The 15,588-nt window shown below is 44.9% G+C and overlaps 1 protein-coding gene across 2 annotated transcripts in view; it reads right to left on the reverse strand.

Moving 5' to 3' along the window:
* Positions 1-15,588, reverse strand: part of KCTD3 (potassium channel tetramerization domain containing 3) — a 62,561-nt gene that overhangs the window by 37,393 nt on the left and 9,580 nt on the right. For both annotated transcript variants that reach the window (XM_037895723.2, XM_037895722.2), the window contains exons 2-6: positions 9,817-9,870; positions 6,417-6,462; positions 2,077-2,150; positions 1,408-1,466; positions 1,087-1,167 (exon numbers count right to left, since the gene is read on the reverse strand). In XM_037895723.2, the coding sequence (XP_037751651.1) occupies positions 1,087-1,167; positions 1,408-1,466; positions 2,077-2,150; positions 6,417-6,462; positions 9,817-9,870 (314 nt within the window). The remainder of the gene's footprint in view (positions 1-1,086; positions 1,168-1,407; positions 1,467-2,076; positions 2,151-6,416; positions 6,463-9,816; positions 9,871-15,588) is intronic.

Genomic DNA, 15,588 nt, shown 5'->3' on the forward strand with positions numbered 1-15,588 from the left:
CCACTTATATTGCACAAGGAAATCTCTTGTTGTCGACTCTCAATTCCACTTTATTCTGCATTAATCCATTGTGTTTCCCAGCCACGTAACCTGTACTATTTCATAATGCATACAAAAGACTAGCAATACAAACATACACCAAATTTAAGAATGAAAGAATGTACACAATATTGCATCAGGTGTTAACAGCTTACCCTCTTAAGCCTTGTCTGCACTGGCAGCGTGGTAGGCTACATGCCTCAGCAAAAAAGCAGGCTCCATCCATACCGTGATGTGTAGCTACATGTGGCTGCCTCCCCACTCCCAGAGCCTTTCCCTGCAGTGGGGAAAGCCACTGGCAGCAACCTCTGGTGGGGAAAGGCTCTGGGAGCTGCCACAGCCTTTCCCCACTGCTGGAGCTTTTCCCTTCAGCGGGAAAAGCATGGGTGGTGAGTAGGATAGGCCGGGGAAAGTTGTGTCTCTCCAAACAGCCTGGCGTGGCCGTGCCCACAATCTACCCCCAGGGCCCCTTCTGCCTGCTTCCAGTTCCCTTCCTGGTGTTCTTCCATAGCAGAAAGGCTGGGGCAGGCAGGCTGATGCTCATAAGCCCCAGGGCTGGGGCCACATCAGTGCTGCCCACCCGGCTGGCGGTGGGGCTGGGGACACGCTGTGGGGCGCGGGGGAGGGGGAGGCAGAAGGGTAGGGGCTGGGCCTCAGGTAGCTCACCTGCCACACATGGGGAAAAGGCTTTGGCAGTGGGATGCTATACTGCTAAAAACAGCAGCGTAGAAAGGGGAGGCACTGCTTGAGCGTGTAGAGAGCTGTGTAGGGTATATACCCTAAGGTACTCCATACGCCTAAGCAGTGCCTCACCATCTACACTGCTATTTTTACCCATGCTACAGGGGTGTACGTATGCAATAGGCTGCTCTAAGTGTAGACATAACCTTAAAATTAAAGCCTCTATCATCAATAGTAGTTGTTCACCCAGACTGCAGGTTAAAATGACGACTCCAAGCTGACAGATTTACATAACTGTCCAGTGTAAGGATCAATGGATTGGAAGTGGTAAATGAAGTACACAGTGAAAGAAAATAGAATCTGTACCTGGTGGAGGCAGGTAGCCATGAAAAAGGACGCTGCCACATGATGAGCGTTCCAGCTCTTCACATAAGAGTAGTCTTCTTACTAAACAAGATATATATTAACATCAAAAGCAAAGAACTTCAATGAAGTTTTATTTTCTCAAGCTTCATTTAAAGAGGTTGATGAGATTTTAAAATATCTGCTTGAATACTGTCAACTTCAGCACAAATAAGTTCAGCAGTCTTCTGGCTCATAATTGTCCCAAATCTTAGAATCATGTGTAGGTTATTATTATGACAGTGCAACCATTAGGAACCACATAATTTTAATACAAACATTTACCTAAAGGAGTGATTCCATAAAATTCAGCTTCATGCCTGAGAACATTAATACTCACTCCCCTGGAAAAAAAACAAGAACAAAGGAAAGCAATGCCTTGAAATAACGTTTTTTTCCCTTTGAAAAAAGAAGACTTGATTATTTTTTTTAAACGAGGTATAATATCTTGGGGGATCATAAAGTAAAAACTAGAAGTCTGAGTTCACACAATAAATATCAGAACTGAACCTCCTGAAGCAGCATATTTTAATAACTCAACACAACATTTCCACCCCAGAGCTGGACTCAGTCTTTAGCTGCAGATACATTAATCTTTATGGGTACAGATCACAACATTAAAGTAAAAAATACAGAAAAACCCAGAACAATAGATTTGATTGAGAAATGTAGTGTACTGAAATGGTTTAAATATATGAAATTGTATTCAACTGCAGTTTAACAAATTCTGTCCATTCTGTCACCTGCATGACACATGAAACTAAGGAAATAGGACCAGAGTCCACATATTAGACTGTGCCGATGAGGGACTTAGAAAGTACCAGTCAGATCCCACAGTCACAGAACATCTGATTGATCAGTGGAATTAGAAAACTCCTATCATAAAGGATTTTAAAATTTCCATCCATGTGAACTGTACTTAGAAGGATTTTTAGAAGAATTAGAACTTCTTACCGTAAATCTAGCTCCTTTGTACGAAGAAAATTTAAAATGGGTGCAAATGCTGCTGGATCTCTATCAATAAATATCTACAAATAAAGATAGTTAATTTATTCTTTTTGCGTTAAGAGTTTGCTTTTGAGTAACAACTATATTACCTAGATAACATCGCTTTTAGAAACACTCTTTTGAGGTGCCCATCAGTCTCATGTCCCATTATGGTCTGTGGGATTTGACCACGTGAGGCACCCAGCTCATAATATTTAGCCCAGAATGTTTAGATACGAACAAAACAAGAAGTTTCTTCCTTATGTTCTCTACATATGGTCTGTCTACACAGCAATTAAAAACCCACAGCTGGCCTGTTCCAGCAGATTGGAGCTCCGGCTGCAGGGCTATTTAATTGCAGTGTAGAGTTCTGGGCTCAAGCTGCGTCCCGAGGTCTTGGACCCTCCCACCTTGCAGGTCCTAGAGCGTGGGCTGCACCTGAGCTCAGAAGTCTATCCTGAAATTAAACAGCCCTGCAGCCCAAGCCAGCTGGCATGGGCCTGTTGCGAGTGTCTAATTGCAGTGTAAACATATACATAGAGTACACGACAGTCCTGACTCTTAAACACACACCTCGACCCTACTGCAAACAGAGTTTTTACCTGGAAAAGGGAGAAGTGACAGATTTCATGAAGTCCACTAGGGACTTTCCTATTGATTGTATGTGGAAGGGACTCAGATACTAAGGAGATGAACAGCAGTATAAACCTCTACAATAGATTGAAATTTTTCAAGTCTATTGCAAAAAAGATTAAAATTTGCTTGTCTCTTTGATGGACAAGCAAAATATAATTAAACATCGTCATCACAAATGCCATATTTTAAGGTCAAGAAAGAAGTGTGCGCGCTTGGGCTAGTATACTTTAAAAAAAAAAACCTAACCCTACCCCTCCATTATTGATATGTCCGTGCTTCACAAGTTTGATAAAGGAAAAAAGTTTATTTGTACATGGAGTAAGTATCACACATTATGCACTGTAGATGCAAAGGACTGTTAAAGTTACTTTGCAAGGTTCTTGATATTAGATTTAGCAACACTTTCAATGTCATGTGCAGGCTCAACTATTAAAGAGACCAGATGGATAAGGTAATATCTTTTATTGGACCAACTTCTGTTGGTGAGGCAAGCTTTCAAGCCATGATTTTTAGTGTCTAGCAAAGTAATAAATTTAAGCTCCAGCGCTCACTTGAAAATGTGCAGATTTCCTTTGAGGATGAAGAATGATAGGTCAGATATAGATTGATCACGTTGTGAAATGTATTCACCCACAGAGACACTGGATTTGTGTTTTATTACAACAATCTGTAACCCACTAATCCCCTCTTTTCGACCTTTGACCACAGAGGTGTTAACGGGCCACTCAACCTGGAATAATCCCTTACAATATGTGCTAATTACTTATGCTAAATAATCTGTTCCACCTTGCATTTTGCTGTGATGCTGGGAGTAACTTTCCCAGACCTGAAGAAGAGCTCTGTGCGGTTTGGAAGCTTGTCTCTTCTCACCAGCAGAAGTTGGGCCAATAAAAGATGTTACCTCACCCATCTTGTCTCTCTAATATCCTGGGACAGACATGGCTAAAACCACACTGCATACAAGGCTCAACTTTGTAAATTAAAGGAGTACTTGTGGCACCTTAGAGACTAACCAGTTTATTTGAGCATGAGCTTTCGTGAGCTACAGCTCACTTCATCGGATGCATAGCATATCGTGGAAGCTGCAGAAGACATTATATACACACAGAGACCATGAAACAAAACTTCCTCCCACCTCACTCCCCCGCTGGCAACAGCTTATCTAAAGTGATCATCAAGTAGAGCCATTTCCAGCACAAATCCAGGTTTTCTCACCCTTCCCCCCCCCCCACACACACATACAAACTCACTCTCCTGCTGGCAACAGCCCATCCCCCTTTGAAACCCCTCTTTATAATGCGCATGATAATCAAGGTGGGTCACCTCCAGCACTAATCCAGGTTAGTGCTGGAGGTGACCCACCTTGATTATCATGCGCATTATAAAGAGGGGTTTCAAAGGGGGATGGGCTGTTGCCAGCAGGAGAGTGAGTTTGTATGTGTGTGGGGGGGGGGAAGGGTGAGAAAACCTGGATTTGTGCTGGAAATGGCTCTACTTGATGATCACTTTAGATAAGCTGTTGCCAGCGGGGGAGTGAGGTGGGAGGAAGTTTTGTTTCATGGTCTCTGTGTGTATATAATGTCTTCTGCAGTTTCCACGATATGCTATGCATCCGATGAAGTGAGCTGTAGCTCACGAAAGCTCATGCTCAAATAAACTGGTTAGTCTCTAAGGTGCCACAAGTACTCCTTTTCTTTTTACGAATACAGACTAACACGGCTGTTACTCTGAAATTTGTAAATTAAGAATATCAACACGGCTACCACTCTGAAACCTTTTCTGATTATGGCTCCCTCGGTTTAAAAGTGTTAGTTTTTAACACTGAGCAAAGCAATTAGCAAGTTTAAACCATTTGCTTCTGGGTATGTAAAGGGAGAAGTAAAGAAACACTGGTGTAGCACTATGCACATTCTTTTATCTTCCTCTTTCATCCAGATTAGAATGGAAACACGGAGTACGAAAAGAAAGTAGGGGAGAGGATCTCTTTCCTCCTGTTGGTTGTTGACCTTCATTGAAATGGTCACACCTACAAAACTTTACTTCACCTTCTTGGAAATACCCTATTTTCCCTCAAATCTAAAACGCTTACTTTCTTTCAAGTCTATGCTATTTTACAGGACAGTTAACACTTCCAAAACTTGTGTTTCCCATACTGGCTGCATGAACAATTTAACTGGTAGTGTTTGAAGTAAAAAAGATACCCACACCAAAAGAAAATGTGCAGATTTCCTTTGAGGATGAAGAATGATAGGTCAGATATAGATTGATCACATTGTGAAATCAATTGTGTTGGCGGGAGGGATAGCTCAGTGGTTTGAGCATTGGCCTGCTAAACCCAGGGTTGTGAGTTCAATCCTTGAGGGGGCCATTTAGGGATCTGGGGCAAAAATTGGGGGAGTGGTCCTGCTCTGAGCAGGGGGTTGGACTAGATGACCTCCTGAGGTCCCTTCCAACCCTGATATTCTATGATTCTATTCTAAAAAGCACAGAACTATGCTTGCTCTGTTTCAGAGTAGCAGCCGTGTTAGTCTGTATCCGCATAAAGAAAAGGAGTACTTGTGGCACCTTAGAGACTAACAAATTTATTTGAGCATAAGCTTTCATGAGCTACAGGTTAAGCTTTTGCGAGCTACAGCTCACTTCATGGGATGCTCAAATAAATTTGTTAGTCTCTAAGGTGCCACAAGTACTCCTTTTCTTTATGCTTGCTCTGGGCATTCATTATGAACCCATTCATTATGCATCCTATTCTGAAAGTTCACTGTGAGATTCCTTCATGATGTATGAAATATCCTATTCAGTTTATATGGGTAACATTTTCAAATGCAACTAAGTCATATAGGGTCAAAGGGACTTAGAAGTTTATGCCCCATTGACTCCTAAATGACTTGAGCACTTCTGAAAATGTTACCATTAGCTTTTTAACATAGGCGCTGACTCTGTGGGTGCTCTGAGGCTAGAGCACCCACGGGGAAAAATTAGTGGGTGCTCTAATTCATTAAATTAGTGGCTGAAGCTAAGCTCCCCTCACCCCCCCCCCACCTCTTCCTCCTCCCCTGAGCACGCCGCGTCCCCCCCTCCTCCCTCCCAGCACTTCCCACCAGGCCACCGCCAAATAGCTGTTTGGCAGCGTTAGCACACTTCGGCGGCGGGAGGGGGAGGGGGGAAAGAAGGAGCAGGAATGTGGCGCGCTCAGGAGAGAAGGCAGGGAAGAGGAGGAGCCAGGGCGGGGAATTCAGGGAAGGGGTTGGAATGGGGGCGGGGCAGGGAGGGGGCCTCATGGAAGGGGTAGAGTGGGGATGGGGACAGAGACAGAGGGGGTCGAGCACCCACGGGAAAGAGGGAATGTCGGCGCCTATGCTTTTTAGTTAAAATTGACTTTTCTGGGTCTTCTGGTGGTGGTCGTCTGATGGAAAAGTGACATCAGCATACGGGGGGGGGGGGGAGGTGCAGTTCTATTTAACTAGTAAAAATCTTTTAAGGAACGAAATACTTTGGTCAAATCTTAGTCTGCTGTATTTACTGTATCTATAACACTCATCTATGTATCAATAATACCTTATCATTTTAGAACTATTAGTATGAGCTTCAGCATACAAGTTACTTCTGCTAAATAGATCCAATTTGGAAATAAGTATTCATTCTTATAAATTATCAGTAGCATTACTCACAGCACCAGTTTCATCTTTAAGTGTTGAAATTCTTCCACTCAGTAAACTGAAAAGCATAAAATATTTGTTTGAGTTATAATGCAGTCTAGAAGGAGAGAACACTGAACATGTGCAGAAATATTCTAACTTTCCATTATACAAATAACCCATCTATATTTCCATGACTCAAAGTTAGAAGTCCCCTAATAACTGAGCAAGTGTCAAGCTCCAAATTTTCTGGGCAATATGACTCCAAGAATTCTTCATGATCTCTGAAAGGAAATTAATGAAAAACTCATCCAGACACCTTTTGTTGGAGCTCTGATTTATACTCCAATGTTATTTTAACAGTCATTTTTGTACTAGGGTAAAAATTAGCCATCTGCTGAGATCCTTTCGCATGGAAGAAAGGGGAGCTGCAGGGCAGGAAGCGGGTTGGTTCCCTGTGCTGCCTCCGTATGAGGACATCTCCCTGGAACTCCATTTACTTCATGGTTCCAGTGTAGCTGCCAGAGACATTGCTGTCTAGCAGCCTCATTCACAAGGATTCTTCCTTCATCCTCTTCAAACACGAAAGGCAGAAAGCCATGGTGACGTGAAAATTCCACCATTGCTTAGCTACCTCTGTGAAGACACTAGCTGCCAGGGATGAGAACTTGGAGTTCTGACAGCCAGTTGGTAGGTGAAGGCAGTGGTGGATTAGCCACTGGGCTGACAGGACCCATGCCCAGGGGCCCTGGCCAACTGGGGGGCTCTGGAAAAATCCGCCCCTGGGTGGCGGAAGGCGAGAGCCCCAACCGTCGGGCAGGAGGGGGAAGTCCCCATTCCCCCCCTCAATCCCTGGCAGCAATCCCCGACCCCGTCCCCGGCAGAAGCTAAAGGATGGGGGAAGCCTCCCCCCCACCAGCAGCCCCAGCAGAAGTCACAGGATGGGGGAAGCCCCCCATAGCAGACCCCATCCCCAACTGAAGCCAGTGCAGAAGCCATGGGGCGGCAGGGGAAGCCCCCACACCCGACCCCACTGGGCAGGTGGAGTGTGACAAACCCCAGTGCCCCGACCCTGGTCCCCCACAGAAGCGCGGGGGAAGCCCCAGCACCCGGACCCCCTCAGTGCCCCTGGGACTGGAGGAGCTCTCACTCCCCACTGAGCCCTGAGGCACAAGGGACAGAGTTCCGCCAGTCCTGGGGCCACTGGCCGGGGGGGAAGCAGAAAGGAGCAAAAGACATTGCGGGGCTGCAGTGGGAGGCAGAACGGGTAGGACCTGGGTGGAACAGGGGCGGGCCCCGGGGAAGGGGCAGAAAGGGGTTGTGGACAGGTCCACGGGCAGAAGAGGCGGAATGGGGGCCGCAGGCAAAGGGGTTGGGAAGGGCCCCCCACTTGCTCTGGCCCAGGGCCCCAGGAAACCTTAATCCGCATTTGGGTGAAGCATAGTCAAGGAAAGAGAGCGGAGCTCAGGAGGTGGGCAAACTACGGCCCGCGGGCCACATACGACCCGTGGGACCCTCCCGCCCAGTCCCTGAATTCCTGGCTGGGGAGACTAGCCCCAAGCCCCTCCCCTGCTGTTCCCCTCCCCCGCAGCCTCAGCTCACTGCGCCACCAGCACAATGCTCTGGGCGGGGGGACTGTGAACTCCTGGGGTAGTGCAGCTGCACAGCCCGGCATGGTTGCCTATCCTGGTGCAGCTGGGCCGCCAGCCAGTGCTGCTCCAGGCAGCGCGGTAAGGGGCCAGGGAGCACAGGGGGTTGAATAGAGGGCAGGGGAGTTCGGGGAGTGGTCAGGGGTGTGGATAGGGGTAGGGGCGGTCAGAGGGTGGGGAACAGGGGGGTTGAATGGGGGCGTGGGTTCTGTGGGTGGTCAGGGGACAGAAAGCAGGAGGGGTTGGATGGAGTAGGGGTCCCTGGGGGGGCAGTCAGGAATGAGAGGAGGGGTTGGATGGGGCGGCAGGAGGCAGTCAGGGGTGGGTGTTCCAGGGGCGGTCAGGGGACAGGGAGAAGGGGTGATGGCAGGGGTCCCGGGGTGGGGCAGTCAGGAAGGAGAGGGGTTGGATGGGGCGGTGGGGGGCAGTTAGGGGTGGGAGGTCTGGGAGTGGTCAGGAAGAAGGGGTGGTTGGATGGGGTAGGGGTCCCCGGGGGGCAGTCAGGAATGAGAGGAGGGGTTGGATGGGGCAGCGGGGGACAGTTAGGGGCAGGGGGTCCGGGGGCGGTCAGGGGACAGAGAGCGGGGGGGGGCGGGTGGATGGGGCAAGGGTCCCGCGGTGCCATCAGGGGGTGAGAAGCGAGGGGGGGGGTGTCGGATGGGGGCGGTGGCAGTGCCACCCCTGGCTGTTTGGGGAGGCACAGCCTCCCCTAACCGGCCCTCCATACAATTTTGGAAACCCGATGTGGCCCTCAGGCCAAAAAGTTTGCCCGCCCCTGGCATAGTTGGAAAAAAACCATGATTTTTCCTAAAAATAATGATGAAAAGCCCAGCATATTTGGGAGGGTTAGAAGTAAGTAACAGGCTTATTTACTGTTCTGATTTGGAAGGCTACTTACTGCAAAGAGCAAGAAATAATATTTTTTAAAAGATAACATATTGAAAATTCTCTCACATATGAAGACAAAAGAATTTAAATATCTAACTACTAACTCTCCCAAAGGAGTAGCGTGGTATACAAAATAATGTATGTCATGGAGAAGGTAAATATGATGCTCCTATTTATCACTCTCATGACACAAGCACAAGCAGACATTTAAAATGGAATTTGAAAGGCAACATATTTTAAACCAATAGAAAGATTTTTAACAATGCAAAATTAACATGTGGAACTTATTGCCACTAGACATAATTTTGAGACCTAGGGCTTGCTAGGAGTCAAAATAGTGAGACATGAGAATATCGACAGTTTCATTAGATAGGATAAAACAATTTTTATAAAGGATAATAAACCCTCACATTCAAAAAGCTAACCACTGACTGATTGGAGAAGGAGGAAGACAGAAAAACTGATCATATGGACAGTTTATTCCTTCCTCCCTCCCCACTTGGCACTAGTTTTTATATGCTATGAGTAGACCCAAAAAAAATTAGAGGGGAAAAAATGTATGTGTTAAATTCACAACGGTGAAACCCTTACAATTTTAATTACAGAAGCATACTGTGCAACAGCAGTGGAGAAGGTGGATACTGGTGATCTAATGCAGGTCTGGCTCAGCTCCACCACCCACTGAGCCTCCCACCCACAGCATGAGTATCTCAGGAAGATGAATGATCCCTTCACCACTCCATCCTCCTCCTTCGCTCTGCCCCAACAGTGACAGCAGGATGGCGTTGTGACTTATGTTTTTTTCTGTAATCAAACTCTCATAGTGGTAATGATATAAAATGCTTTTTAAATGCCTAGTAATTCTACTTAGTAAAATATATTAACATTTGAAATACCTGGAAAAAAAGGAGTCTGGAATCCACATTAGTGTTTGTCTTGAGGTGCTGAACCTGTAAGACCAAAAATTAAAAAAAATCAAGCATTGCACATACAGAGTATCAAATTGAGTTTTTGTTTTTTTCAAGACTGCTTAAAAGAAGCCTTAGGATACATTACACTGCAAAAAAAGACCCAGGGCAGCAAGTCTCAGAGCCCAGGTCAACTAACTTGGGGTCAAGGCTCATGCTATGGGGCTAAAAACAGCTATATAGATATTTGGGTTTAGGTTGGAGCCTGGTTCTGAAACCCAGCAAAGGGGGTGGCTCTCAGCCTGAAAGTTCACACTGCAGTCAACCCAGGCTCCAAGACTCACTGCTCTGGGTCTTTATTTTGCAGAGCAGACATATCCTTAGAGGTCAGAGAGTGGTTTGGAAAGCTGATTCTAGAGTGAATTCCTTACTATGTGTAAAAATCTCAAAGAAAAGATGTGAAGAAACTATATTATTCTTACCTCTCATTTGTATTACAGCATCTGGAGGCCCCAAATCAGGGCCCCAATCATTGTGCTAGACCCTATACAAAAACACTCAGTGATACAATTCCTGCCCCAAATATCTTACAATCCAGGGTCCTGCCCCTGCAAACATTCATGTCATTTGAGTAACTTTATACAAAGGACTAGATCAATAGTGCTAGTATTTGCAAGATTAAGCCCTAAATTAAGACAAGATGCAACAAACTTAGGGAGAGTGTCAGTAATAATGACGAAGTAGTACGTAAAAAATATTTTAGAGTGTGCTTATAGTTAGGGCCCTACCAAATTCACGGCCATGAAAAATTCATCAGAGAAATATGGTCTCCCCCCATGAAATCTGGTCTTTTGTGTGCTGTATACAGATTTCATGGGGGAGACCAGCGTTTCTCAAATTGGGGGTCCTGACCCAAAAGGGAATTGCAGGGGGATCAAGGTTATTTTAGGGGGGCTGCAGTATTGTCTCACTTACTTCTGTGCTGCCTTCAGAGCTGGGCAGCCAGAGAGTGGCAGCTGTTGGCCAGGCACCCAGCTCTGAAGGCAGTCCCCCACCAGCAGCAGTGCAGAAGTAAGGGTGGCAATACCATATCATGCCATCCTTACTTCTGCGCTGGTGCTGGCTCTGCCTTCAAAGTTGAGCTCCCAGCCAGCAGACACCACTCTCTAGCTGCCCAGCTCAGAAGGCAGTGCTGCTGCTAGCAGCAGCGCAGAGGTAAGGGTAGCAGTACTGCAACCCTCCCCACCCACCCCCAAACACACACACACAACTCCTTTTTGGGTCTGGACCTCTACAATTACAACACCATGAAATTTCAGATTTAAATAGCTGAAATCATGAAAATTATGATTTTAAAAATCCTATGACTGTGAAATTGACCAAAATGGACTGTGAATTTGGTAGGGCTCTACTTATAGTACCTGTAGTTATCTGCAACGGCTATTTATGCCCAATTGTCTACCAGTGAAATCTCTCCGCTAGAATTAAAGTTAGGACCAGCTTTCTGTTTAAAGCTCAACTGTTCTACGTGCTCTAAAATCTGGACAGTCAATCAGATTGCATTGAAATTTGGTGTGCCTCATAGGGAGGAGGTAAAGTCAGTGAGCCACAGTTGGGGCCATTTGACCATGGGATTCCCGAGATACAGTCTCCAGAGGGGTGGCAGGGGACAGCCTCCAGAAAAACATTTTTTTTTATAAAGTTAACATGTTCTGGCAATGGTTTTTTTGCTCACAGACAGATCAAATCAGGGCTCAGAGCATCAGGCTAGGGTCTAAAACGCTTAAGTGCTACCCCCAACAGAGTGCATGGCACCCACCACCCTTTGGGGGAAATCAAATTAAAAAATTATTTGAAAGAGTTTGCTTTTTCCAGTTACGCCTTACGCGCATACTCATACCTCTAACGGATCATACTGAGCACATGCAGAGAGAGACGCACACACTAACTATCTGGAAAACTACCTATACATCACAGAACCTAGGTGGCTCCAAAGGTACATTATGTTCTTGGAACCATCCCAGGCACTGTACGTTCAAATCCAAACCCTGGGCAAAAATTTGAAGTAAAAATTTGAAGTAAAGAAGGAATATTGCTCCAATCTGCCTCTGTCAAAGGGAGATTTTAATTTTTGTGAAACATAATCTGAGTACAGCAGAATATTCAGAAGGCTATTTAAAAAAAGAAACAAAGCTACACAAGCAAGTGCCCTCTGAAAAGGAAAATTGAGGTAGAAGATAAGGTGGGAATAGACGGTGGGGGATTGGGACACCAGGTCATAAAGAGGAGAGTGGTGACTAGGGGGAGTGGGAAGGTAGGGGTGGGAGAGTGACAGAGGGCCTGGGGGGAATAGGGATGAGGCAGGAATGCCTGTAACCCCACATTGCCTTCCTGTGCATGTTCTACAATCTGGGGGCTTTCAACCAAAGTATTGGAGTGTGAACACCCCCCCTTCCCTGCCCCCCTCATGAAAGTCACGTTCTGGAGGGGGCTTGCCTTTCTGGGGTGGGATGGGGGGTCTGAGCCCCTCCCTTTACCCCTCCCCATGCGAGCCAGACATGCTCAGACCATGCACCAGGAATATACTGCTGAGATTGGGTATGCTTGACACATATCAGAAACTCTCCAGCACTGGGGAGGGGGAAAGTGGAACATCCACTCACACGAGTGAAGCAGTTCACACCTCTCAGAGATGTTGTTTAAGGCTACATCTATGGGTCAGTTCCGTTGTTGATGGATGTCTCGAGCCCATCCCTCCTATTCTCCCTCTAATTTCATACAATATTATACTAGAGTGCCAGCTCTTCTCTAGCTAAGGCCATGTCTACACTAGTGACTTTACAGCAGCATAGCTGTAACGATGCAGCTGCACCGCTGTAAGATCACTTGTGTAGCCACTCTATGAGGACGGAAGAGAGCTCTCCCACTGACATAATAAAACCACCTGCAGGAGCGGCAGGAGAAGCTCTCCCACCACCACAGCGCTAGGCACCCAAGCACTTATGCTTGCGAAACTTACATTGCTCAGGAGTGTGGTTTTTTCACACCCCTGAGCGACATACGTTTTGCAGACATAAGTGGTAGCGTAGACATGGCCTAAGTTGAAAAGCTCTTCCTGTTAAAATGACTCTTCTGAGGTCTTGTCGACACTACACACCTTGTCGACAAAAATCAGCTTTCATCAACAAAACAGTGGATGTGAAACACTGAAATGCTCCTCCCACGGATGTAACTCCCTTGGTATGCTGACATAATAAAACCACCTCAAAGAGAGGCAAAGAACTTTTTGCGACATTGTTAGAGCAACGATGTAATTAAAGAGGCTTATGATCATCAACATAACTTAAGTTGAGTTAACTCTGTAGTGTAGATATGACCTTAGTACTCTAAAATCTGTGTGCTTACACAGATTGTCTTGCAATTTGTTATGTTTTGTGGGAGTGTAGGGTAGGGTTAATTATCCAAACGTGGGATCATTTGGGCAAGGGGTTCCTAAAATACAGCGCCCGCTAAAAACAAAAACAAAAAAACCCAACAATACTGGTTCACCCAAAGCATGCAATTCCAATAATCTCCCCTAAACAGTTCCAGAATTGAGGAATCTTTGAAGACAACATCATTAAGTGGAGCTATTGTAGACAGGAAGGGGCTGAAGAGAGGAAATTTGAGGGTAAAGTTCCAAAATACTTTATACAATAAATGGATGCATTTCATGATGTCTCTAAAGAACAAGTATTTTATGAATTCATCCCTTTTCTGGCTCTGCTTCATATTTTCAGTGCCTACATTTCCTATTTATTGAAGGAAAACATTACTTTCTACCACTGCAAAAAGTAGAAGCACCCATATAAAAAACTCCTCTGTACTATATACAGTGAAGACTGTGTGTAGTCATTCAGTGGTTCAATGCAAGCATGACAATCCCAAATCTGAACAAAGAAATCTAGTGTTGGCACTGACCAGGAACAACATGCAAAACAAGAATTTATTTTTTCTGCCAGAAAAAAAATGAACCAAAGCCTTTTGTTACTTGAGCTACTGAGAGTTTAAGGAGATTTTCTGTAACTTTTCAGCTGTTGGTTTTGCTACAGTTTCCTTTATCATCAGGTATATACTGGAATTCAATTTTTCCTTCTTAAAAATAAAATATCTACATACCCTAATTACGTATGCTTATAAAATTCAGAATAAGAGAAACAATTTTTCCTAATTTGCCGTAGCCAAAGAAAACAGTGATTTATACTACAATACGGTAAATACAGTCATTTCTCAATCTTCAAACCTTTGAAAATTCTTTAAATATATTCTTTAAACATCCAAAATTTCAGTTATTTAAAGCTTCTCCAATTGGCCAAACTATATCCTTAGAACAATTAGGTAAATGTCATTTTTATTTATAGCACTTTATCTCAAAGTAGGAGTAACTCAATTTTGAAATGATACAAAACATTACCTTAGCTATGCCCTGTGAACTTTTTTCAAAGCTGAGAGCTCATGACCAACGTTCACCAGCCACAGGTCAATGTCCTATAAAAATCTAATACAGAGGAGGCTAAGTACCAATGACTTTCAATGAGACTTCGGAACCTAAATCAGTCAAGGCATGCTTTGCTCAGCATTGCAATGCCTAAGTACCTTTAAGAATTTGGGCCCTAAGCAATAATGGCCTAGCTTTCAAAGGTGCTGAGCACTGATTTCACTGGGATACATATGTGCTCAGAAATCCTGAAAAATCAATCCATTTATGAAGGAGACCAACTTTAAGCATCCTCGTGTAAAAGAAGTGCTAGAAGAATAAAACAGAAAACTAAAAACTGTGAGAAAACAAAAAACCCTCTGGCTAATTCTCCATGAGTAAATCCAAGTGAGAAAATCATGCAAGACAGACAATAGCAGTAGATCATAATAAGAAAGTGGGGATACAGTCCTTATTTCACAATAGCACAATTTACTACATAGGTTGGGAAAAGAGTGTCTGTACATCTGGGTATAGTGTTTAGATTATCCACAAATGCAAAGTTTGTTTTTAAAGTCATAGGATACATAGAGTACATAATCAGCAATAACCCAAATTTAGGTGAATAGATTTAACAATACAATTTAGATTTTAGAATCCGAATACACAGGTACACTCATGAAAATTTGTAGAGAGATTTGGTTGTGGAAAGCAAAATATATCAATGAGTGGAGATTGTCCCTCAGTCACTGAGAATTAGGATAGGCTGTTCATTTAGAGGAAAAAAAAGCATTTGAGTTACTTTCCGGACTGCGCTTATCATCGGCACTCCAGCTCATCCCTCCTGGTATTGTCAGTGTCCAGTGATGCGTTCTATGTAGATGTCCCTCGACCACCTGACAGCATCCGACACCATGAGTTGCCGCATCAGCCAAGCGTAGCGTTGACCAACTCCACATTCTCTCAGCACTCGCTCGTTACCGGGGTCCCATGCGCCCAGGGCTCTGACGATCAGCACGTGAGTTTGGACTTCGTAGCCCCTAGCTCTCAGGGTGTCAGCCAGAAAGGCATATTTCTCCAGCTTTCAAGCTCAGGCATCATGGAAGGCTGGAGTCCTGTTTTCGAAGGGCACTATGATGTCCACCATGATGATCTTCTTCCAGTCCTCGTTGGTGATGACAATGTCCAGCTGTAGTTGGCTGTCGGTTCCAGTATTACTTACTTAACTGCCCTAAAAACTAGTATTCACTGTTATTAAAGTTAATATGAGCATTAAAATTACTAAGAGTTTAATACAGATAATA

This window comes from Chelonia mydas, chromosome 3 (assembly GCF_015237465.2).
Source record: "Chelonia mydas isolate rCheMyd1 chromosome 3, rCheMyd1.pri.v2, whole genome shotgun sequence".
NCBI classification, from domain to species: Eukaryota; Metazoa; Chordata; order Testudines; family Cheloniidae; genus Chelonia; species Chelonia mydas.